The 27,546-nt window shown below is 39.2% G+C and overlaps 2 protein-coding genes across 2 annotated transcripts; both read right to left on the bottom strand.

Moving 5' to 3' along the window:
• Nucleotides 1–371: 371 nt before the first annotated feature.
• Nucleotides 372–1,079, bottom strand: LOC127675121 (spindlin-2-like). Its single transcript, XM_052171085.1, has one exon. The coding sequence runs from the start codon at nucleotides 1,077–1,079 to the stop codon at nucleotides 372–374; it is 708 nt and encodes a 235-aa protein (XP_052027045.1).
• Nucleotides 1,080–24,071: 22,992 nt separating this feature from the next.
• Nucleotides 24,072–25,367, bottom strand: LOC127675741 (protein S-Myc). The gene has a single exon (XM_052171826.1). It carries the CDS (start codon nucleotides 25,365–25,367, stop codon nucleotides 24,072–24,074), a length of 1,296 nt encoding a protein of 431 aa, XP_052027786.1.
• Between the last annotated feature and the right edge of the window lie 2,179 nt (nucleotides 25,368–27,546).

Here is a 27,546-nt window from a genome sequence, read left to right as displayed (position 1 = left end):
CAAACAGAACCTTTGTCATCTGTACTATCTTAAAAGACTATCTGACTCGTGACTTAATGTCTTGGCTATAAATTTAAGTCATCTAAATAACAATTATAAAGATTTTTTCTAAATGAAATTGCCTATATAGTCAATTCTATATGCTCCCTGTTTCAAATATGACCATTTTTATATCATCTGTTTCAAATATGACCATTTTTATATTCTCTAGAGAGACAACTTTATAATAATAACCCTCCCCAGACCCAAATCCCAGGGAAGAGGGTCTATGACTCTTCATGTCTTCTGGGAGAGGCAAGTGTCCCAAAGTTCCTGAGTTAACTCTTTTGATAGCTTTATTTCTAGAGCTGTGGCAGCACCTTGACAATTGGCTAGAACTTCTTTACCACGTGATAGACATAGATAAGTGAATCATTGTCAAACTTGACAAAGAACACAGTGGGCTTGGCCTCAACCTGGCGAATGATCATTCCAACCCTTCTTGAGCCATCACCTTTGGTGTATCCCACCTGTGTGCCTACCAGGCCATGCATAAGTTCCAGGTTGATGTCTAAGGGAGGGGGATCACTGAACCCTTCCAAGATACGGAGGTCCCCCTCTTTAAAATCGTCTAGAACCTGGTATACGTACAACACGGGATCTCTCTCGTAAGTCATATAAAAGCTACTATTTAGCACTGGTGCTTGGCCCAGGACCATGCCTCTCCATTCCTCTTTAGAACCATGCTCACCCTCAAACCTGTGCGCCACTGCTTTGCCAATTATGGCATGAGCAAGGCTGGCATCAGTGGCTTGAGATGTCACCTTGTCAGCAAGAACTTTTAGGGACAATACCCTGTCATCTGTTTGGAGTTCCAATCCATAGACACAGTCTACCCCATCATATTTCACCAGGTAGAGAGAGGGGTTTACAGGCACCTGATCCAGCACAGTACCCTTCCACTGTGTGATCAGACCATTGCCTTCCTTCCACTCATGGGAAATTCTGCAGCCCACTATGTTCCTTTGGGGCAGCACTGGAGATCTGCTCCTCTGCCTCTTCTGACCAGATCTTTTCTCGTTCAGGTTTGTGCTTTCCATGTCCTCTTCTGCAGCTTTGCAGGTGAGCTGTGCTTCTGTTTCCAGGGTCCTGGAGGGCTCCAAGGCTGCAGTGTGAAAGGGAAGAGACACTTAACTGAGGGGGTAAATGGTGAACCTCTCCAGTGAGTGCCTCTGTGCTTTTTCCTGGTCCCTAATTGTAGGTGGCAGGAGCCTGAGGAAGAAGTTATAAACCTGGATGGGCTTCTGCTGTGAGGCTCTGTCTCTGGGGTTCCCTACACCCCTGGGAAGGAAGCACTAGAGACAGGATGGTGGCTGTCCAAGAGAGTTAGGAATCCTCCAAGACAGGAATCAGCCACTCTGCTCAGCAGCTGGAGTCCTGTGCCCAGTGACTGGTGCTCAGCAGCCTGAGTCCCCTGCCCTGCCCCTGAAGGGATGGCTGCAAATCTGTGTGGAAGACAGGAAGAGCAGTAAAGCTCCTCTCCTCCCTCCCTCAGTGTCCTGAGTGTCCCTGCCTGTGGTCCCCAGTCCTACCTGCTGCTCCCTGTCCCCTCTGCTTTCCCTGGCTGCTTGGTGGTACCCATCCCTGGACTCCACCGTGCTCTTTCCAGAGCCTCCTTCTGGCTCAGGAGGACAACCCCAGTTCCTCCTGCTCACTGCAGATCCCCCCAACCCCTTCGCCTTCCCGTGGGAGCCTGTGACCACTGCTACTCCGTTTCTCCAGCAGGGCTCCGTCCCATCGCCCTCCACCACAGCACTAGGACGCCCACCTCCTAGCTGGCCCTTTCTGGCGCCCTGCCCCCAGGGATAGTGGCTGCAGGAGGGGGCTTCTGACACCTTGTGGCCACCTCTGCTAAAAGCCTGACTCGCGGGCTTACAGCTCTGGGAGTGCTCGCCAGTACTGTGAAGGGAAAGATCCCCTGATGCCAGCAACAGTCCTGTGACCGGGCAGCCTGGCCAGCGAAGTGACCGTTGCTGGTGTCCTGGTGCTGCTGCGCGTGGGCTCGTGCGTCCTCATGCTAAGCTCACGCGCGGATGCGACTCCTCTGCCACCTGCACATTCCGTGGAAGCCTGCTGCTCCTTTCTCATTCTGTGTACTTATTAACATGTTCTCCCCTTTACATTATACTAGAGTTATTATTTGTTGGTTTCTGCATGTGCCTGCTGTTCTCTGGCGGTTTTCTTCTGGTTTGGCTTAGTTTGGTTTTGTGGGTTGGTTTTATGCCTGCAGCCTCTTGCACTCCGACTTTCAGTGTTCCCTTTTGGTAAGTCTTCTCCTGGCTTCTTCATAATGTTTAGTTCCACAGTTCTATTTTCTCACCTCGGGCGCATTCCTTCCGAAATTCTTTGAATTCTGTCTCTTATGTTAAGGAAGGTACCCCATTTCCCCTCAGAGCACAGAGCCACTTTGTCAAAAATTTCATCTAAGGTAGGCTCAATCTGAACTATACAGTATGATCGCTGGTGGTTAGATTAAAGCCAGCATTCCTCAGGAACTAGAGAAACTGGTTTGTCAGCCTAAGGGAGTTACTTCCCTTTCCTCTGTCTGTAGGGATGAGTTATCTATTGACAGATGCCTGTGATTGCATATCAAAGCCCATGCTGGCCTGCAGGCTATTCAAGTCCCTATTCACCCTTGTTAAATGTCTCAGAGCTGAGGCTAGGATCCTGCCCCTTCTCACCCCCTCCACTAAAATCCCAGGATGCTCCAGGTCATGGCTTTGTGTGCCCTCAGCTTCTCTTCTACATTATAACTAGCACAATTGTTCCATATTCTGCTTTCCTAGACCTATGTCCAGTCTGTTGTGTTCTCAGTGCTCTGGACTCTTCCAGAAGCCACTTAGTGTTCTCTTACCTACAATAAAAACCTTCCCCACTAACCCCAGAGTGGCCATTCTTTACTGTCTCCCTAGCTTACACAGTCAAACATAAACACGATCATCACAACTATTTCTCAGAAGTACATTTTGGGAATAGATTATTTAACATACACAGTATATGCACATTTATAAATATGAAGTTATTAATATACACTAGCAATGATTTTTGTCTGATAATGTTTATATTTAATAATTTACATATAGAACAATGATAGTCATATATGTATATATGTATGTATATATATATATATATGTAAAATGTACAGCTCATTTTACTTACATTAGGCATAGGAATATTTCTTTGTACAACATACTGATAAATACACCTGTTACATGTTTCTTTAAAACACTATGCATGCATATTTAAGATTTCAATAACTGTTTTGGAAGAAATTCTGACTTGTTTTACCTTTAAATCATTGTTCTTTCCATTTGTAAACAATTTCTGTTAGTTTCTCACACATTCATGTGTGTGAGGCTCATATTTCTTTTTTCCATCTTTTATATTTTTTATAATTTTTATTTTCAATATTCTTTGTTTACATTCAGAATGAATTTCCCTTTCCCAGTTCTGCCTCCCCATAAGTTCCCTAAACCCTCTTCCCTCTGCCCATTCTCCTATCAACCCCCTTGTACTTCTCTGTCCTGGTATTCCCCTACAATGCTGGAACAAGCATTTTCAGGATCAGGGACCTCTATTTCCTACTTCTTGGGAGTCATTTGATATGTGAATTGTGTTTTGGATATTCAGAGTTTCTGAGCTAATATGTATGCTGTGGCCTGTGGCAGCCAACAGGACCTGTGGCAGTAGCTGCTATAGGGTAGAACTGTTTGTCAAGGGGAAAGGTTGTAGCAGGGTAAGATTTTACATTTGCACAGGTGCAGGGCAGAACTCCCTGCCAGCAGTAGAAGCTATAGCCCGTGGAGGGTGGGAAAAGGAAGTACCAAAAGTAGCTTGTTTCCTATACTAGCAACAGCGCAGAGGCAGATGTGTTGGCAGCACAGCCATGGACTGGCCTATTGAGTGGGGCAGGCATATGCCACCACAAGACCTGTGCTGCCCTGGACCCAGCTGATGGCATGGGCCTATGGCTTTTGCCACCGCAGACTGGCCGGTGGTGTGGGCAGGCACACAACACAGATCAGTGGCGTGTCCACCCTGAGAGCACAAATAAAGAACTGCTTGTCTAGGGAAAAGGGGAGTACCTAAATAATTTGTTTTGTATCCTAGTAATGGCACAGTAGCTGGAGGGTGTGCTCTGCCACTAAAGTAGAGCAGCAGCTCACAAGCTGTGAGAGTGCAGACTGTTCCGGAGGACTGGAGACTAAGAGAGAGGGAGAAGGGAGGCAGATTTTAGGACACTAAGGGTCCAGGAATCTCCATTCAGGCACACCTATTTAATTAGCTGGTCGCAGATGAGGGGTTATGAGGGTTAGTACAAAACCTGAACATCTCCAATCCTTAAGAACACAGGGGGCTTCCTGGTCCAGAGCTAGTGAGCAAGGCAGTTTTGATTCCCTGGTTTTCGGCTTCTCTTGAATGGCTCACCAATGTTGTTCCCGAGTTTAGTCACCAACTGAAGAGTTTGTAAAATGAGAGATTTAGAGAATCGTATGTGTTGGTGTGTGGGGGGCGGGGAAGGGGCGCCTAGGCCTTTTCTAGTCCCCCACTCCCTGAAAGTCCCGTAAGCCCCCTTCTCTCCCCCTGTCCTCCCACCCACCCCTTCCCACTTCCCCGTTCTGGTTTTGCCAAATACTGCTTCACTGAGTCTTTCCAGAACAAGGGGCCACTCCTCCTTTCTTCTTGTACCTCATTTGCTGTGTGGATTATGTTTTGGGTATTCCAGTTTTCTAGGTTAATATCCACTTATTAGTGAGTGCATACCATGATTCACCTTTTGAGTCTGGGTTACCTCACTTAGTATGATGTTCTCTAGCTCCATCCATTTGCCTAAGAATTTCATGAATTCATTGTTTCTAATGGCTGAATAGTACTCCATTGTGTAGATATACCACATTTTTTGCATCCACTCTTCTGTTGAGGGATACCTGGGTTCTTTCCAGCATCTGGCAATTATAAATAGGGCTGCTATGAACATAGTAGAGCATGTATCCTTATTACATGGTGGGGAATCCTCTGGGTATATGCCCAGGAGTGGTATAGCAGGATCTTCTGGAAGTGAGGTGCCCAGTTTTCTGAGGAACCGCCAGACTGATTTCCAGAGTGGTTGTACCAATTTGCAAGCCCACCAGTAGTGGAGTGTTCCTCTTTCTCCACACCTTCTCCAACACCTGCTGTCTCCTGAGTTTTTAATCTTAGCCATTCTGACTGGTGTAAGGTGAAATCTCAGGGTTGTTTTGATTTGCATTTCCCTAATGACTAATGAAGTTGAGCATTTTTTAAGATGCTTCTCCGCCATCCGAAGTTCTTCAGGTGAGAATTCTTTGTTTAACTCTGTACCCCATTTTTTAATAGGGTTGTTTGGTTTTCTGGAGTCTAACTTCTTGAGTTCTTTATATATATTGGATATTAGCCCTCTATCTGATGTAGGATTGGTGAAGATCTTTTCCCAATTTGTTGGTTGCCGATTTGTCCTCTTGATGGTGTCCTTTGCCTTACAGAAACTTTGTAATTTTATGAGGTCCCATTTGTCAATTCTTGATCTTAGAGCATAAGCTATTGGTGTTCTGTTCAGAAACTTTCTCCCTGTACCGATGTCCTCAAGGGTCTTCCCCAGTTTCTTTTCTATTAGCTTCAGTGTGTCAGGTTTTATGTGGAGTTCCTTGATCCATTTGGAGTTGAACTTAGTACAAGGAGATAAGAATGGATCAATTCGCATTCTTCTGCATGCTGACCTCCAGTTGAACCAGCACCATTTGTTGAAAAGGCTATCTTTTTTCTACTGGATGTTTTCAGGCCATTTGTCGAGGATCAAGTGCCAATAGGTGTGTAATCCAGATCATTTTTAAGGAATATTTTTAAAAGGCTATGTTGTAACTTGAGGCTCCAGGGAGTAAAGCGGTCTGGTAAAGTCGGGGTTAGGAGGGACATCCTCTTGGAGACAGGGGAGGAGGTATGGGGTGAGGAACAGTCAAAGGGTGGACCAGGAGGGGGATAATGACTGGACTACAAAAAATGATTTTAAAATAATTATGAATATTAGAAAAAAAATAAAGAAGTTTGCAATAATGAATACATGTGGAAAATAATGTTAGTTTTGCTTTACCTAAAGCACTCTAAGAACAATTCACAATATCAATTTTGAAAATATGATTAAAAATTTTGAAACTGTGAAAAATAACAAGTTAGAAAATCTAAAAGATACAGATAATAGAACAAATAACCTACCCAATTTGAACGAAGCAGATATGAACTACATGATCTAGTAGTTAAGTATGTAGATATTATGTTTTAGTATATGATCCTTTCATCACAATCAGTGGCCAGTGCAACAAGTAAGTAAGATAATATGGTTTTACACACTTATTTTCCTTTTATTAAGAATAGATACTTTTCTGACATAATATATCCTAATTACCATTTTCCCTTCCTCTACCCTGCTCAGCTTTCCCCCACCTTCTCTCCCATCTGTATCTACTCCTTTCTGTATCTCATTGGAAAACAAACAGACTTTTAGGGGATAATAATATATAATACAATATATTCTATAATATGATAAAACAAATCTAATGCATCAGAGTTGGACAAGATTTAAAAGGGGGGGAGAGCCCAAAAGAAACCTACTTGCTCAAACATGCAAAAATTCCATAAAATCCATTAAAATGGCATGATAGTTTATATATGCTTGACCCAGGGAGTGGCACTATTAGAGGGTGTGGCCTTGTTGGAGTGGGTGTGTCACTGTGGATGTGGGCTTTAATACCTTTCTTTCTCCTAGTCACCTGGAAGTGAGTCTCTCCATAGCAGCCTTCAGATAAAGATGTAGAACTCTTAGCTCCTCCTACATCATGCCTGCCTGGAAGCTGTCATGTTCTCCCCTTGAGGATACTGGATTAAATTTCTGAACCTGTAAGCCAGCCCCAATTAAATGTTGTCCTTATAAGACTTGCCTTGGTCATGGTGTCTATTCACAGCAGTAAAACCCTAACCACATACCATATTGGACAATATGATTTTAATTATCGATTAAAAGATTAGTTCCTGAGTCATATTTCTGGCTATGGAAGAATATCTGACGCATGGGACTACATTAAAGGTCACTGATCAGTAGCTGTCTAAAACTAGCACCAGAAGTCCTAAACATATGATTTTTATATAGCAGGGTTTTTTGTGGCTAATAATAAATCCATACCTACTATACACAGCATTGACCACCCTCCTTTAAGAGTCAATCTGAACAGACCTGGCCATGGCAAAAAATCGTTTACTTTAAAGATTATAAAAAATATAGTGAAACTTGCCATGTATGTATGTCAGTTGAATGGTCTCATTATTCATTTCCAACTCTCATCCCCTGAGAGTATCTCTGCTTTTTTTCCACAATAAGCATTGCCTACCTGTTATACTGCATTCTGTGATGTTGATATTAAGATATTGATCACAAAAACAGGACAGACATGAGGAGTCTGGACCAAATCTTTTTGATACTATGATGAATAATAAAGTTGAAATAGTGATAAACAGAAGGAAAGAAAATCCCAGGACCAAGCAGAATTTTCTCTCAATTTCACCTTTAAAGAATTAATGCCAATGTTCCTAAAACCCTTCCAAAAATAAAAATAAATCGCCAGTGTTAGACTGATATTAAAACTTAATTACCATGAACAATGAATGAAGACTACAGATCATATTCCTTAATGAATATATATCCAATAAAATACTTAAAAACAAATTCAAAAATATATTTTAAAAATCACACATCTCAATAAAATTATATTCAGTCAGCAATGCAATCAGGTTTCAATATTTACAAATAAATAAAAACATACAATATATAAATAGTATTAAGATAAAAATGGGCTATCATCTCAATGGATATAGAGAGAAGACTTTCTAAAATGCAACCTCCTTTCATGATATAAACAAGATTTTATGAGTTTGATGATTATAGCTCAATGAGTACTATATATGATAGACTCATAAAATCATGATACTAATGGAAAATTATTGAAACTATTTACTTTAAAATCAGGGACAAAAATGGATATGGACTTGCATCATGCTTATTCAATACAGTATCAATATTTCTACATAAAACAGTAAGAGAAAGAAATGAAAGGAATTTTATATCAAAGTAGGAGTTTGAATTACTTCTGCTTGCAAATGAAAAAATATATACTTTAAACACTCAAATGTATGACCTTTAGATCTTAAAGATTATTTAGCAGTGTTGCTACATAATCAAAATATTTTTCTATATACTAGGTGTGGGTTTTTTGAGTGATAATATCTCCATATGCTCAAATATTTATTTATTTGTTTGTTTTTGTTTTTGTTTTTGAGACAGGGTTTCTCTATACAGCTCTGGCTCTCCTGGAACTCACTTTGTAGATCAGGCTGACCTCAAACTCAGAAATCTTCCTGCCTCTGCCTCCCAAGTACTAGTATTAAAGGCATGTGCCACCACTGCCGTTAAATATCTTCAAATATTTAAATGCTTAACCCTTAGTGGAATTGTTAGGGAAGGATTAGGTATGGCCTTGTTGGAAAGGTGTGTCATTGGGGTAGGCTTTGGGATTACAAAACCCAATGTATTTCCCAGTTAGCCCCCTCTTAGCCTCATGCTTGTGGATAAGGATGTAAGATTTCATCTGGTACCTATTTGCCTGTTGCTGTGCTCCCTACCATAGTGATGATGGATTTACCCTCTGAAATTGTAAAGCCCTCCATAACTTCCTTCTATAGGTAGTCATTGTCGTGATGTCTTATTACACTAATAGAAAAATAGGAAAGACACTAGGTATTAACATTCTGCAAAATGAGAAATAAAACCCATTCATAGTTCCAAATCAGTGTAAGAATATAACTATCCATGAATGTAGAAAACTTCTGTAATGAAAATTATCAAGCATGGGAGAAGGAAACTGAAGATATAAAGACATTGTAGGCACATGAATTAGCAAATTAATGACATGAAATGTCAATATTAACAAACATGATGTACAGATTGAATGTAATCACCATCAAACTTCCAAAGATAGTTGTAGTTTGAATATGCTTGGCCCATGGGAAGTGGCACTATTAGGGGGTACGGCCTTGTTGGAGGAAGTGTATCACTGTATAGGCAGACTTTGAGAACTTATATTGCTCAAACTCTGCCCAGAGTAGAATGAAGCCCTCCTCCTAGCTACCTGGTGAAGACAGTCCTCTTCTGCTAGCTTCATATCAAGATGTAAAATTCTCAGCTCATCCTTTAGCACCATGCCTGCCTGGACACTGCTGTGCTTCCTGCCATGATGATAATGGACTGAATCTCTAAAGCTGTAAGCCAGCCCCAATTAAATTGTTCTTTTTTTTGTTGTTGTTTATAAGAGTTGACTTGGACATGGTGTCTCTTCATAGCAATGGAAATCCTAACTAAAACAATAGTCTCCACAGAAATAGAAAAAAAATAAACTCCTAAAATTCATATGAAAGCACAAAAGAGAGCAAAACCAATGCTATCCTGAAGGAAACAAAAGTAATGCAGACTTTAACACAAAACCTGATTTAAAACTATACTATATTTGCTACTAGAAATTTGTTACAGTAGGGTCCTCCGGAAGTGACGTGCCCAGTTTTCTGAGGAACTGCCAGACTGATTTCCAGAGTGGTTGTACCAATTTGCAATCCCACCAGCCAGCAGTGGAGGAGTGTTCCTCTTTCTCCACATCCTCGCCAGCACCTGTTTTCTCCTGAGTTTTTGATCTTAGCCATTCTGACTGGTGTGAGGTGAATTCTCAGGGTTGTTTTGATTTGCATTTCCCTAATGACTAATGATGTTGAACATTTTTTTAAGATACTTCTCAGCCATCCGAAGTTTTTCAGGCGAAAATTCTTTGTTTAGCTCTGTACCCCATTTTTAAAATAGGTTTATTTGGTTTTCTGGGGTCTAACTTCTTGAATTCTTTGTATATATTGGATATTAGCCCTTTGTCAGATGTAGGGTTGGTTAAGATCTTTTCCCAATTTGTTGGTTGCCGTTTTGTCCTTTTGATGATGTCCTTTGCCTTACAGAAACTTTGTAATTTTATGAGGTCACATTTGTCAATTCTTGATCTTAGAGCATAAGCTATTGGTGTAATGTTCAGGAAGTTTTCCCCTGTGCCCATGTCCTCAAGGGTCTTTCCCAGTTTCTTTTCTATTAGTTCCAGTGTGTCTGGTTTTATGTGGAGGTCTTTGTACAAGGCGATAAGGATGGATCAATTCCCATTCTTCTGCATGTTGACCTCCAGTTGAAGCAACACCATTTGTTGAAAAGGCTATCTTTTTTCTACTGGATGTTTTCAGGCCATTTGTCGAGGATCAAGTGCCAATAGGTGTGTAATCCAGATCATTTTTAAGGAATATTTTTAAAAGGCTATGTTGTAACTTGAGGCTCCAGGGAGTAAAGCGGTCTGGTAAAGTCGGGGTTAGGAGGGACATCCTCTTGGAGACAGGGGAGGAGGTATGGGGTGAGGAACAGTCAAAGGGTGGACCAGGAGGGGGATAATGACTGGACTACAAAAAATGATTTTAAAATAATTATGAATATTAGAAAAAAAATAAAGAAGTTTGCAATAATGAATACATGTGGAAAATAATGTTAGTTTTGCTTTACCTAAAGCACTCTAAGAACAATTCACAATATCAATTTTGAAAATATGATTAAAAATTTTGAAACTGTGAAAAATAACAAGTTAGAAAATCTAAAAGATACAGATAATAGAACAAATAACCTACCCAATTTGAACGAAGCAGATATGAACTACATGATCTAGTAGTTAAGTATGTAGATATTATGTTTTAGTATATGATCCTTTCATCACAATCAGTGGCCAGTGCAACAAGTAAGTAAGATAATATGGTTTTACACACTTATTTTCCTTTTATTAAGAATAGATACTTTTCTGACATAATATATCCTAATTACCATTTTCCCTTCCTCTACCCTGCTCAGCTTTCCCCCACCTTCTCTCCCATCTGTATCTACTCCTTTCTGTATCTCATTGGAAAACAAACAGACTTTTAGGGGATAATAATATATAATACAATATATTCTATAATATGATAAAACAAATCTAATGCATCAGAGTTGGACAAGATTTAAAAGGGGGGGAGAGCCCAAAAGAAACCTACTTGCTCAAACATGCAAAAATTCCATAAAATCCATTAAAATGGCATGATAGTTTATATATGCTTGACCCAGGGAGTGGCACTATTAGAGGGTGTGGCCTTGTTGGAGTGGGTGTGTCACTGTGGATGTGGGCTTTAATACCTTTCTTTCTCCTAGTCACCTGGAAGTGAGTCTCTCCATAGCAGCCTTCAGATAAAGATGTAGAACTCTTAGCTCCTCCTACATCATGCCTGCCTGGAAGCTGTCATGTTCTCCCCTTGAGGATACTGGATTAAATTTCTGAACCTGTAAGCCAGCCCCAATTAAATGTTGTCCTTATAAGACTTGCCTTGGTCATGGTGTCTATTCACAGCAGTAAAACCCTAACCACATACCATATTGGACAATATGATTTTAATTATCGATTAAAAGATTAGTTCCTGAGTCATATTTCTGGCTATGGAAGAATATCTGACGCATGGGACTACATTAAAGGTCACTGATCAGTAGCTGTCTAAAACTAGCACCAGAAGTCCTAAACATATGATTTTTATATAGCAGGGTTTTTTGTGGCTAATAATAAATCCATACCTACTATACACAGCATTGACCACCCTCCTTTAAGAGTCAATCTGAACAGACCTGGCCATGGCAAAAAATCGTTTACTTTAAAGATTATAAAAAATATAGTGAAACTTGCCATGTATGTATGTCAGTTGAATGGTCTCATTATTCATTTCCAACTCTCATCCCCTGAGAGTATCTCTGCTTTTTTTCCACAATAAGCATTGCCTACCTGTTATACTGCATTCTGTGATGTTGATATTAAGATATTGATCACAAAAACAGGACAGACATGAGGAGTCTGGACCAAATCTTTTTGATACTATGATGAATAATAAAGTTGAAATAGTGATAAACAGAAGGAAAGAAAATCCCAGGACCAAGCAGAATTTTCTCTCAATTTCACCTTTAAAGAATTAATGCCAATGTTCCTAAAACCCTTCCAAAAATAAAAATAAATCGCCAGTGTTAGACTGATATTAAAACTTAATTACCATGAACAATGAATGAAGACTACAGATCATATTCCTTAATGAATATATATCCAATAAAATACTTAAAAACAAATTCAAAAATATATTTTAAAAATCACACATCTCAATAAAATTATATTCAGTCAGCAATGCAATCAGGTTTCAATATTTACAAATAAATAAAAACATACAATATATAAATAGTATTAAGATAAAAATGGGCTATCATCTCAATGGATATAGAGAGAAGACTTTCTAAAATGCAACCTCCTTTCATGATATAAACAAGATTTTATGAGTTTGATGATTATAGCTCAATGAGTACTATATATGATAGACTCATAAAATCATGATACTAATGGAAAATTATTGAAACTATTTACTTTAAAATCAGGGACAAAAATGGATATGGACTTGCATCATGCTTATTCAATACAGTATCAATATTTCTACATAAAACAGTAAGAGAAAGAAATGAAAGGAATTTTATATCAAAGTAGGAGTTTGAATTACTTCTGCTTGCAAATGAAAAAATATATACTTTAAACACTCAAATGTATGACCTTTAGATCTTAAAGATTATTTAGCAGTGTTGCTACATAATCAAAATATTTTTCTATATACTAGGTGTGGGTTTTTTGAGTGATAATATCTCCATATGCTCAAATATTTATTTATTTGTTTGTTTTTGTTTTTGTTTTTGAGACAGGGTTTCTCTATACAGCTCTGGCTCTCCTGGAACTCACTTTGTAGATCAGGCTGACCTCAAACTCAGAAATCTTCCTGCCTCTGCCTCCCAAGTACTAGTATTAAAGGCATGTGCCACCACTGCCGTTAAATATCTTCAAATATTTAAATGCTTAACCCTTAGTGGAATTGTTAGGGAAGGATTAGGTATGGCCTTGTTGGAAAGGTGTGTCATTGGGGTAGGCTTTGGGATTACAAAACCCAATGTATTTCCCAGTTAGCCCCCTCTTAGCCTCATGCTTGTGGATAAGGATGTAAGATTTCATCTGGTACCTATTTGCCTGTTGCTGTGCTCCCTACCATAGTGATGATGGATTTACCCTCTGAAATTGTAAAGCCCTCCATAACTTCCTTCTATAGGTAGTCATTGTCGTGATGTCTTATTACACTAATAGAAAAATAGGAAAGACACTAGGTATTAACATTCTGCAAAATGAGAAATAAAACCCATTCATAGTTCCAAATCAGTGTAAGAATATAACTATCCATGAATGTAGAAAACTTCTGTAATGAAAATTATCAAGCATGGGAGAAGGAAACTGAAGATATAAAGACATTGTAGGCACATGAATTAGCAAATTAATGACATGAAATGTCAATATTAACAAACATGATGTACAGATTGAATGTAATCACCATCAAACTTCCAAAGATAGTTGTAGTTTGAATATGCTTGGCCCATGGGAAGTGGCACTATTAGGGGGTACGGCCTTGTTGGAGGAAGTGTATCACTGTATAGGCAGACTTTGAGAACTTATATTGCTCAAACTCTGCCCAGAGTAGAATGAAGCCCTCCTCCTAGCTACCTGGTGAAGACAGTCCTCTTCTGCTAGCTTCATATCAAGATGTAAAATTCTCAGCTCATCCTTTAGCACCATGCCTGCCTGGACACTGCTGTGCTTCCTGCCATGATGATAATGGACTGAATCTCTAAAGCTGTAAGCCAGCCCCAATTAAATTGTTCTTTTTTTTGTTGTTGTTTATAAGAGTTGACTTGGACATGGTGTCTCTTCATAGCAATGGAAATCCTAACTAAAACAATAGTCTCCACAGAAATAGAAAAAAAATAAACTCCTAAAATTCATATGAAAGCACAAAAGAGAGCAAAACCAATGCTATCCTGAAGGAAACAAAAGTAATGCAGACTTTAACACAAAACCTGATTTAAAACTATACTATATTTGCTACTAGAAATTTGTTACAGTAGGGTCCTCCGGAAGTGACGTGCCCAGTTTTCTGAGGAACTGCCAGACTGATTTCCAGAGTGGTTGTACCAATTTGCAATCCCACCAGCCAGCAGTGGAGGAGTGTTCCTCTTTCTCCACATCCTCGCCAGCACCTGTTTTCTCCTGAGTTTTTGATCTTAGCCATTCTGACTGGTGTGAGGTGAATTCTCAGGGTTGTTTTGATTTGCATTTCCCTAATGACTAATGATGTTGAACATTTTTTTAAGATACTTCTCAGCCATCCGAAGTTTTTCAGGCGAAAATTCTTTGTTTAGCTCTGTACCCCATTTTTAAAATAGGTTTATTTGGTTTTCTGGGGTCTAACTTCTTGAATTCTTTGTATATATTGGATATTAGCCCTTTGTCAGATGTAGGGTTGGTTAAGATCTTTTCCCAATTTGTTGGTTGCCGTTTTGTCCTTTTGATGATGTCCTTTGCCTTACAGAAACTTTGTAATTTTATGAGGTCACATTTGTCAATTCTTGATCTTAGAGCATAAGCTATTGGTGTAATGTTCAGGAAGTTTTCCCCTGTGCCCATGTCCTCAAGGGTCTTTCCCAGTTTCTTTTCTATTAGTTCCAGTGTGTCTGGTTTTATGTGGAGGTCTTTGTACAAGGCGATAAGGATGGATCAATTCCCATTCTTCTGCATGTTGACCTCCAGTTGAAGCAACACCATTTGTTGAAAAGGCTATCTTTTTTCCACTGGATGTTTTCAGCTCCTTTGTTGAAGATCAAGTGGCCATAGGTGTTTGGGTTCATTTCTGGGTCTTCAATCCTATTCTATTGATCCACACCACTCCTGGGCATATACCCAGAGGATTCCCCTGCTTGTAATAAGGATACATGCTCCACTATGTTCATAGCAGCCCTATTTATAATAGCCAGAAACTGGAAAGAAACCAGATGTCCCTCAATGGAGGAATGGATACAAAAAAATGTGGTATATATACACAATGGAGTACTATTCAGCCATTAAAAACAATGAATTCATGAAATTCTTAGACAAATCGATGGAGCTAGAGAACATCATACTAAGTGAGGTAACCCAGTCCCAAAAGGTGAATCATGGTATGCACTCACTAATAAGTGGATATTAACCTAGAAAACTGGAATACCCAAGTCATACTCCACATATCAAATGATGTCCAAGAAGAATGGAGGAGTGGCACCTGGTTCTGGAAAGGGTCAGTGCAGCAGTATAAGGCAATACCAGAACAGGGAAGTGGGAAGGGGTGGATGGGGGAACAGGGGTAGGGAAGAGGGCTTATGGGGCTTTTGGGGAGTGGGGAGCCAGGAAAGCAGAAATCATTTGAAATGTAAATAAAAAATATATCGAGTCAAAAAAAGCAAAAGAAAAAAAAAGAAATTTGTTACTATAGTTGTAAAAAGCTCATGGTTCTTGTACAAAAGCAGTCATGTAGACTAAGTAAATAGATGAGATAACCAATAAATAGCCCACACAGCTACAGAAACCTGAGCTTTGGCAAAGGTTTCATAAACATAGTCTCTATAACAATTAAATGCTGTGAAAACTAGATTTTCAGATGTGGAAGACTGAACCTTGAGAACTCTCTCCTTCTCTACATGAAATTTTATTCAAAATCATGACAAACATCTTTAATATGTGCAGAAACTTTAAAAGTAATATAGGAAAAATACATTAAGATATGAACATAGGCAACAATTTTCTGAATAAATCTCCAATAATTCAAGAATTAAGAACTAGAATGGGCAAGTAGAATTCCATCCAATATCAAAAGCACAGCAACCAATTTACCAGATAGCCTACTAAGCAACAGAAATCTGTCAGCTAGTCTTCCAATAGAATATATATTATTAATATTAATAATATATAAAGAGCTCAAACAGTTAAAGACTGAAAAATAAACAAGCCCAGCAGCAAATGGCCAAATGAATTGAACAGATTATTCCCAAGAAGTAGAAGCTTGCTATCTTCTCTCCAGCTACTGAGCAGGTGGGTACAGCCATAAAAGTAGGGAAGATAGGAGTGGCAGAGTAGTTGGGACAGGGTCCTTCCAGGCTCCACCAGCACCCAGGAACTGGGCAGTGCCACAGCCATCTGTGCACCAATCCTGACAGGGGAGAACTGCTCTGCAGGGAGTGATGTGACTCCCAGGTTTGGAGGTGAGGCCACCATTTTCTCTCTGGAGTCTAAGCAGGCAGGTACAGCCAGGAGCACAGGGAACACAGGAGTGGCAGAGCACCTGGGACAGGGTCTGTCTGGGCTTCACCTGCAACCAGGAGCTGGGCAGAACAACCGTACTTGGTGCCACGAGAGAGCTGGTCACCTAGGGGTACTGAGACAGGCTTGCAGGCCCACAGGAGGGACAAGTGCCAGGCAGAGACAGCAGGACCAACTAACACCAGAGATAACCAGATCGCTAAAGGCAATCATAGGAACGTTACCAACAGAAATAAAGACAATGTGCACAATCCAAACCCAATACTCTCACAACAGGAACTCCTGGCTACCCCAACACACCAGAAAAGCAAGATTTGGATTTAAAATCATAGCTCACGATGCTGATAGAGGGCTTCAAGAAGGACATAAATAATTCCCTTAAAGAAATACAGAAGAACACAGGTAAACAGGTAGAATGTTTAAAGAATTACAGGATAGCACAACAAAACAGGTGAACGGATTGAGCAAAACCATCCAGGATCTAAAAATGTAATTAGAAACAATAAGGAAAACACAAAGGGAAACAACTCTGGACATAGAAAACCTAGGAAAGAAGTCAGGAGTCATGGATGCAAGAATCACCAACAGAATACAAGGAATAGAAGAGAGAATCTCAGATGCAGAAGATACCATAGAAAGCATTGACACAACAAAGAAAATGAATAATGTGAAAAGCTCCTAACCCAAAACATCCAGGAAATCGAAGAAAAACTAGAAGACCAAACCTAAGGATTATAGGTATAGAAGAGAGCCAAGAATTCCAACTTAAAGGGCCAGTAAAAGTCTTCAACAAAATTATAGAAGAAAACTTCCCTAAGCTAAAGAAAGAGATGTCCATGAACATACATGAAGCCTACAGAACTCCAAAAAGTTTAGACCACAAAAGAAATTCCCCTCATCGCATAATTAAACCACCAAATGCACTAAACAAAGAAAGAATATTAAAAGCAGTAAGGGAAAAAGGTCAAATAAAATATAAAATTAGACCTATCAAAATTACACCAGACTTCGTGCCAGAGACTATGAAAGCTAGAAGATCCTGGGCAGATGTCATACAGACCCTAAGGGAACAAAAATGCCAACTCAGGCTATTATACCCAGCAAAACTCTCAATTACCATAGATGGAGAAACCAAGATATTTCATTACAAAAACAAATTTACACAATACCTTTCCACAAATCTAGCCCTTCAAAGGATAATGAATGGAAAAAACCAACAAAAGGAGGGAAACTACACACTAGAAAAAGCAAGAAAGTAATCTTCTTTTAACAAACGAAAAATAAGAGAGCCACACAAACATAACTCTACCTCTAATAACAAAAATAACAGGAAGCAACAATCACTTCTCCTTAATATCTCTTAATATCAATGGACTCAATTCTCCAATAAAAACACATAGACTAACAGACTGGATATATAAGCAGGACCCAACATTTTGCTGCATACAGGAAACTCACTTCAGGTACAGACAGACACTACCTCAGAGTAAAAGGGTGGAAAACAATTTTCCAAGCAAATGGTCACAAGAAACAAGCTGGTGTAGCCATTTTAATATAGAATAAAATCATCTTTCAAACAAAAGTCATCGAAAAAGACAGAGGACACTTCACTTTCATCAAACCAAAAAGCTACCAAGAAGAACTCTCAATTCTGAACACTATACTCCAAAATGCAAGGGCACCCACACTCATAAAAGAAACTTTACTAAAGCTCAAAGCACACATTGCACCCCACACAATAATAGTGGGAGACTTCAACACCCCACACTCATCAGTGGACAGATCAGGGAAACACAAACTAAACAGAGAAACAGTGAAACAAACATAAGTTATGGATCAAAAGGATTTAACAGATACCTATAGAACATTTTATCCTAAAACAAAAGAATATACCTTCTTCTCAACACCTCATGGTACAGTCTCCAAAATAGACCATATAGTCAGTCACAAAACAGACCTCAGAAGATTTAAGAAGATTGAAATAATTCCATGCACCCTATCAGATCACCACGATCTAAGATTGGTCTTCAATAACAACAAAAACAACAGGAAGCCCACATACACATAGAAACTGAACAACATTCTACTCAACTATAACTCGATCAATGAAGAAGTAAAGAAATTAAAGACTTTTTAGAATTCAATGAAAATGAAGTGACAACATACCCAAACTTATGGGACACAATGAAAGCAGTGCTAAGAAGAAAACTCATAGCTCTGAGAGCCTCCAAAGAGAAACTAGAAAGAACATACACTAACAGCTTAAAAGCACAGCTGAAGGCTCTAGAACAAAACAAAGCAAATACACCCAAGAGGATTAGACAACAGTAAATAATCAAACTCATGGCTGAAATCAAACAAGTAGAAACAAAAAGAACCATAGAAAGAATTAACAAAACCAGGAGCTGGTTCTTTGAAAAATCTGACAAGTTAGATAAATCCTTAGCCAAACTAACCAGAGGGCATAGAGACAGTATCTAAATCAGCAAAATCAGAAATGAAAAGGGAGATGTAAAAACAGATACCGAGGAAATCCAAAAAATCACCAGATCCTACTACAAAAGCCCATATTCATCAAAAGTGTAAAATGTAGATTAAATGGACAATTTTCTAGACAGGTACCATGTGCCAAAGTTAAATCAGGATCAGATAAATTATCTAAAGAATCCCATAACCCATAAAGAAATAGAAGCATTCATTAATAGTCTCCCAAAAACAACAACAAAAAGCCCAGGACCAGATGGGTTCAATACAGAGTTCTATCAGAACTTCAAAGAAGACCTAACACCAATACTCTAAAAACTATTCCACAAAATAGAAAAAGATGGAACACTACCAAATTTGTTTTTGAAGCCACAATTACTCTGATACCTAAACCACACAAAGACCCAACAAAGAAAGAGAATTTTAGACCAATTTCCCTTAAGAATATCGATGCAAAAATACTCAACCAAAGTTTTGCCAACTGAATCCAAGAACACATCAAAATGATCATCTACCGTGATCAAGTAGGCTTCATCCCAGGGATGCAGGGATGGTACAAAATATGGAAATCCATCAATACAATATAAATGATAATCCACTATATAAACAAACTCAAACAAAAAAAACCACCTGATCATTTCATTTGATTCTGAGAAAGCATTTGACAAAATCCAACACCTCTTCATGATCAAAGTCTTGGAAAAATCAGGAATTCAAGGCCCATACTTAAACATAGTAAAAGCAATATTCAGCAAACCAGTACCAAACATCAAACTAAATGGAGAGAAACTTGAAACAATCTGACTGGAATCAGGGACTAGACAAGGCTGTCCTCTCTCTCCCTACCTGTTCAGTATAGTACTTGAAGTCCTAGTCAGAGCAATTAGACAACAAAAGGAGGTCAAAAGGATTCAAATTGGAAAGGAAGAAGTCAAAGTATCACCATTTGCAAATGATATGATAGTATACTTACATGAACCCAAAAATCCTACCAGAGAACTCCTAAAGCTGATAAACAACTTCAGCAAAGTGGCTGAATATAAAATTAACTCAAACAAATCAGTAGCTTTCCTCTACACACAAGATGCACAGACTGAGAAAGAAATTAGGGAAATTACACCCTTCACAATAGTCACAAATAATGTAAAATATTTTGGTGTGACTCTAACCAAGCAAGTGAAAGACCTGTAAGACAAGAATTTCAAGTCTCTGAAGAAAGAAATTGAAGAAGTTCTCAGAAAATGGAAAGATCTCCCATGCTCGTGGATTGGCAGGGTTAATACAGTAAAAATGTTTATCTTGCCTAAAGCTATCTACAGATTCAATGCAAAATTCCAACTCAATTCTTCATAGAGTTAGAAAGAGCAATTTCCAAACTTATCTGGAATAACAAAAACCCCAGGATAGCAAAAAACTATTTTCAACAATAAAAGAACTTATGGTGGAATCACCATCCCTGACCTCAAGGTATACTACAGAGAAATAGTGATAAAAACTGCATGATATTAGTACAGTGACAGGCAGGTAAATCAATGGAATAGAATTGAAGACCCAGAAATGAACCCTCACACCTATGGTTACTTGATCTTTGACAACGGAGCTAAAACCATCCAGTGGAAAAAAAGAGAGCATTTTCAACAAATGGTGCTGGGTCAACTGGCAGTCAACATGTAGAAGTATGCAAATTGATCCATTCTTATCTCCTTGTACAAAGCTCAAGTTCAAGTGGATCAAGGATTTCCACATAAAGCCAGACACACTGAAACTAATAGAAAAGAAACTGGGGAAGACCCTTGAGGACATGGCACAGGGGGAAATGCCCCTAATAGAACACCAATAGCTTATGCTCTAAGACCAAGAATTGACAAATGGAACCTCATAAAATTACAAAGTTTCTGTAAGGGAAAGGACACTGCCAACAGGACAAAACTGCAACTAACAGATTAGGAAAAGATAATTACCAACCCTACATCTGATAGAGATATATAAAGAACTCAAGAAATTAGACTCCAGAGAAACAAATAACCCTATTTACAAATGGGGTATAGAGCTAAACAAAGAATTTTCACCTGAGGAATACTGAAAGGCTGAGAAGCAGTTAAAGAAATGTTCAACATCCTTAATCATCAGGGAAATGTAAATCAAAACAATCCTGAGATTCAACCTCACACCAGTCAGAATAGCAAATGCTGGAGAGGATGTGGAGAAAGAGGAACACTCCTCCTTTGCTGATGGGATTGCAAGCTGGTTAAACCACTCTGGAAATCAGTTTAGCGATTCCTCAGAAAACTACCTGAGGACCCATCTATACTACTCCTGGACATATACCCAAAAGATGCTCCTACATGTAATAAGGACACATGCTCCACTATGCTCATAGCAGCCTTATTTATAATAGCCAGAGGTAGAAAGAACCCAGATGTCCTTTAACAGAGGAATGGATACAGATAATGTGGTACATTTACACAATGGAGTACTGCTCAGCTATTAAAAACAATGAATTCATGAAATTCTTAGGCAAATGGATGGAGCTAGAAAATATCATCCTGAGTGAGGTAACCTAATCACAAAAGAACACACATAGTATGCTCTCGCTGATAAGTGGATATTAGCCCAAAAGTTCAGAATACCCAAGCTACAACTCACAGACCACATGAAGTTCAAGAAGAAGGAAAACCAAAGTGTGGATACTTTAGTTCTAATTGGAAAGTGGATCAAAACACCCATGGCTCACAGCCAACCAATAGAATGAGCATAGGGTCCCCAGTGGAGCAGCTAGAGAGAGGACCCAAGGAGCTGAAGAGGTTTGCAGCTTCACAGAAGGAACAATAATATGGACCAATCAGTACCCCAGAGCTCCCAGGGACTAAACCACCAAACAAAGAGTACACATGGAGAGACCCATGGCTCCACTTACATATGAAGCAGAAGATGACCACTTCGGACATCAATGAGAGAAGAGGCTGTTGGTCTTCTGAAGGCTTGATTACCCAGAATAGGGGAATGCAAGTCAGGAAATTTGGGGGAATGGGATATGGGGGTTTTGGCGGGGTTATACGGAAAGAGGATACCATTTGAAATGTAAATAAAGCAAATATCCAATAAAAACATTTGCAAATAAAAAAGTAGAAGTTGCCACAACTGTATACCCATTACAGAAATTCAAATTAAAACTACATCAGATTCTACTTCACTCCAGTTAATGTCAATTACCAACAAAATACGAAAAAGCAAACATTGCTGAGGGTATGGTAAAAATGGAACACTGATTACACTTTCAACAGTAATGTAAATTAGTTAATGTACTGTAGAAATTAGTATGCGTTTTTCTCAAAAGATAATGATAGAACTATGTGTGATAATTTTATAACACCTCTGTGTGTGTGTGTGTGTGTGTGTGTGTGTGTGTGTGTGTGCTCAAAAGAACCAAACTTTTCATGGAGACATACCTGGACACACATGTTCATTGTTGCACTATTTACAAAAACTAAGTAATGGATTTATCCTAGCCTAACAATAATAGGTAAATGCATAAAGAAAATGTAACAGTATATACATGTATGAAATTCTCAAACAATAAGTATTAAATTAAAAAGTAAACCCTACCATGAAAAATAATACCCCGGAGAAATCATATAGAAGAAATAGAATCATATAGAAGAAATAGAAATACAATAAAAAAGCTAGACACATATATACAAAGAAGCATATTCAGCTATACAAAGAATGAAATTGTTGTTGATATGAAAATGGAGATTATAATGCTTAACAAAAAAGATAATTCAAATAAACATCACATTTTCTGTCATATGTAGAACCCAGATTTGAAAAGATGGAAGTATAGAATAATAGTGACTATGTGAAATAATGACTAAAATAGGGTGATGAATGATAAAAATTAACATTGTAGTTTGTGTACATATATGAAAATGATATAATGAATCCATTATTCGCTATGGTTAATATACCTTAAACTATTGAAAACCTGATTAGGATTGATTGAGTAAAGAATATCTGATTTTGAACCTCTGGCTCACTGGCAAATCTAAGGAAGGCAAGGTAAAGATGAAGAGTATATTAAACCTGGTCAGTGGAAGAGCAACAGAAACATTCCCACATTTTAGGAAATCTATGATATGCAAGTACAAGAAATGTTTATTTTAAATTGATCTGACCAAGAGAACCTCTTCATAGCATATTATGACTAAATAACCAAAAGTGCAGGTTAGAGACATAATATTAAATCTGTTGTTGTTGTTGTTGTTATTATTATTAAATATAAAATCTATGAAACAAAAAGTGCCAAATCACATTTAAGGGCAAACTAATTAGCTGAAAACATCTCTCCCACCAGAAAGTTTCTTTTTAAAAAAATCATTTATTTCATAAGAGCATGAGGTATTTTAAAGAGCACATATTTTGTAGAAATTAAACACACAACTTTGAATTCAATCATTTCTACACATCACATGTGAACAAATATACTGGCACAAAGATATGGAATTGGAAGAAAGGAACATATATACACACACACACACATACATATATCATTTCTTTAAAAGTCTCTTAATTCAAAAATTATAAATATCTACTAAAACCTTTCACTATTCCTTTTCATATGAAAACATAAGTATCAAATTTAGTTATATATCAGCATCATACAAAAGTACACAGACAGGGTAAGCATTAGTACAGTACGTAACATAAATTGAAAATATATCTGTATACAAAACATGCTCCTCAAACATTGAGGTATTATTACAATACTTAGCAGTGAACTTCCAGTATAATACAGATCTCCTGGTGGGTGAATTAATGAAATTTACAAGAATGTTCCCCCACAGACATCAAATGCCAAACCCCTTTTGTAGCATCTATTGGAATCTAATCACTCTTGTAAAAAGGAGGAGTGGCTCTGGAAACTTGGAGTAAACCTGAATTCAATACCCTGCAAAAGTTCCCAACTGTCCTGAACATTCATGGCCAGGATGGAACATCTACTGAGGTTAGAGGAAAGAAAGAAATCACATAGCAGAGTCTCATTCCTGGACTTTCCAAGGTACCACTAAAACTCCCTATTCAGATCCAAACTTAATAAGGGACCAATATGAAGGTAAACCATTCTTAGTGTCAACACAATAGCTTTTTTTTTCAAGTTAACATGTGCAAAGTAACAGTGACTGTCCATTTAAGAAACATTTAGCACACAGCAGATTGTTTGATTTTCTCTAGCAACTGCTGTTGTCTTTCATACAGTTTCTTCCTTTCCACCAGGAGCTTGGACTCATCAGCCTGCAGAGTGTGGATGTACTCGGTGGCTTTTTTCAGGATGACCACCTTGGCGGCCTTCTCATTGTGCACCAGCTCAGGCACAAGGTCCCTGAGGTTCAGGAAGCTGGAGCGCATAATATCGCGGCGTTGGCGCTCCATCCTGTTGTGGTTGCGGCGACGCTCGATGATGTCCTGCAAGTCTAAGTTGTTCCGGGATCCCAACCTCGGAGCCTTTGGCGGGAGGATGCATTTGAGGGACCCGAGCGAAGCGTGGCTCTTGGGCTGCTTCTGAGGCCGCGAGTCCTCCCTGTCCACATAGGGCAACGGTGGCGCGGCATAGTTGTGTAGCTCCTGAATGAGATTGCAGCGCTTGAGGATCAGCTCGCTGGGCTGCGCGCACCCGGGACTCAGCGCTGCGTTCTCCTGATGCGCCGCGGTGGGGAGCCTGGTGACAGTCTTGGAGAACTCTGTCTCCTCCAGCATGACCACATAGATTTCCTCTCCGCCTTCTTCCACAGAACCTGAGTTGCTCAGGAAGTCCTCTAGGGAACTGCTGAACCCCTGGTGGTCACCAAAGCTTATCGCTGCGCCGGTGCTGGTGGGGATGGTGGGTACAGGCAAAGGCTCGCGCTTATTCGCTGAGAAGGGCACAGCAGGGTCCACACACTCCAGGTGGGAGAGCTCTGTGAGCCAGGCTGCTTTCTCACGCCCCACACCTGCTGTCCCACTGCGCGCGCGGCCAGCGGAGCTGGCGGCAGCGGCGGCCGCTCCCGGGACCAAGGTGCCTGCGCCGACGGCCAGGGACCCGGAGCCTCCTGGCCGCTTCTCGCTCACCACACTCTCTCGCTTCTCCCGGGTGGAGAAGCCGCTCCACATGCAGTCCTGAAGGATGATCGGGTTGCTGGTGCAGCCGCGGAGTCCTCCCAGGCCAAAAACCTCCTCCTCGGCCGGGTTACTCCATAGGTCGGCCTCAGGCAGCAGCATCTCCGTGGCCCAGTTCACCGGCTCCAGGCTGCGCTCTGCCAAGGCACGGCCAGGTGACAATTGTGGGGTGGGCAACAGTTCAAACTTCTTCCAGATGTCCTCCCCTGGAGGCGTCGAGTTGCGACCACCAAAGTAGATGTCATCTTCTTCCGGGTAGAAGCAGGGTTTCAGCGAGTCAAACTCTAGGTCTGAGTTCTTGCAGATCATTCCGGGCATGGTGGTTGTAGTGCAGCTGAGCATCTGTTCGTCTCCACCTGACAACGAAACACCTCTTTCTCCTAGGTTGTTTTTTTTTAAATATGGGGGTGTTTCCGTCCCGTGGTGGGGGGGTCACATAGGGTGTGAGACCCAACCAACCACCAACACTCTCCAGTACTACTAGAGGATCTGATCTGAGGCTGTTCAGAGCTAGGAAGTTCTCCAATGGGCTTTAGAGACAGACAGGTCTTCCTGGTGACTGCTGCCGCTGATTGCCCTTGTGCCTAACTAGGGCTCTCCTGGCTCCCACCCAGCTCTCGAGAGCATCTTCCTGGGAGCATCGTGTCCTGTGCATTCCTCCTCCACCCTCCTTTGAATCCACCCACCAAGTCCAGACAGTTGATTGTCACTTCATGTGAAACTTTCAAGGACAGAAGGGCACTGATGATGCATTTCAAATCCTCAACGAAAGCAACTTTCCACTGAGATTAGTATACACAGCAAGATCATCCTCCAGAAAAAAAGGAGAAATGTGATCTCAGAAAAACATAAATTGTGCGAATGCACGACCACTAGATGAGCATTAAGAAGGTACTTAAGGAAACCTCCACTCAGAATTAGAAGAAACATAAGCATAAACATGACTGCTCCTGAAAGATAATATCCCTTTATAAAAGTAGACATGCAAATGAGAAAAGGAAAAGAATCAAACATTGACAGTACAACAAAACATAAAACTTGTAAAATAAGAGGATGGAACAAACTCAGAATACTTGGAACAAAAATAAAATTATAGTTATCACCCAATTATTACACTGAGTAGAAATCTAAATTATCCAATTAAGAGACCCCAGAGAATCTACATATTCCAGAAACATGATGTTTAGAAGAAAGTAATCTCCCTGCAAAGAAAGAGACTGAGCAAAAACATAGGAAATGATAATTCAAGCAAATGTCATGGAGCAGGAGTAGCTTTATCATAACCAGCAAACTAGACTCCAAGACACAAAAAAGGCCACACTATACATTGAACAAAAGAACAATTCATGAAGAAGATAAAACTAAACGTTGGCAAATAGGAGAATGTTTGCCAGGTATGTGTAAGGATCTGAGTTTAGTCTCTTCACCACAAAAAGAAGATACAACTTCTATAAATGTATACATTTTCAGTGCTGAAAGCCCTAATTGTATAAAAACACAACTAATCATACTAGTCAAAGGCCTCATTAAAACAATAGGTGACTTCAATCTCCTAATTCAAAGACACCCATTGAAAACAATAGATCTGTGGTCTGGAATTGGGATGTAAAATGAATGAATATATTTTATAAAAAAGACAAGGCCAAAACCAAATTCCAAATAAGTACAAGAGAAATAATAAGCAGTACAGCAAAATAGTGCAGCAAAAATAAATAGAATAGAAACATGAAGACAATACAAAGATTAATGTTTAAAACAGTGGTTATTCAAAAAAGATAGAGAATCATTTTTTTAAATTTACCAGAAGAAAAAAATAAGTAAAATTAGTTTTAAAAACTAATACCAGATACCACTGAAATTCAGAGCCTCAATAGAAAATATTCTATTGAACTATATGTAAATATATTGGAAAGTCTAGATATGGACAGCATAGATGCTGAGCATAGATGCTATAAAAACTGAATCAAAAACATAACTAATAAATCAGTAATGAGCAGTGATATTGAGGCTGTAGGAAGAATTCTTCTAACAAACAAACCAAAGAATCGATGGATTCCCTGCTTCCCTTTAAAATAGAAATATTACCAATGTTCCTCAAAACAATTTACAAAGGAAGGGAAGCAATCATACCAAAAGTCATTCTGTGAAGCTAATATGTCTATTAGTAAAACCTGAAAAAAATGTAACCAAAAAAGTAACTTGTTCCAGAAACTCTTAGGAGTATAAAGGTATTATTCCTCAACAAAATACTTTTAAATCAAGTTAAAGGCACATTAAAGATATAATTCATAGTAAGCATAGGGCAGCTCATAAATAGAATCAAATGTAGAAAATACATGACCACATCAATAGGCATAGGAAAAATGTTTCATTTAATTAAGTATCACTTTACCATAAAAGGCACAAAAAAGTTCCATATAGCAGGATTATGCCTCTGCATAACAAAAGCATTGTATAACAAATCCATAAGCCAGCATTGTACTACACAGGGAAAAACTGAAATGTTTAAGTTCATACAAAA

The sequence above is a fragment of the Apodemus sylvaticus genome, chromosome X (genome assembly GCF_947179515.1).
Source record: "Apodemus sylvaticus chromosome X, mApoSyl1.1, whole genome shotgun sequence".
NCBI classification, from domain to species: Eukaryota; Metazoa; Chordata; class Mammalia; order Rodentia; family Muridae; genus Apodemus; species Apodemus sylvaticus.
This window is presented reverse-complemented; position numbering and strand designations above follow the sequence as displayed.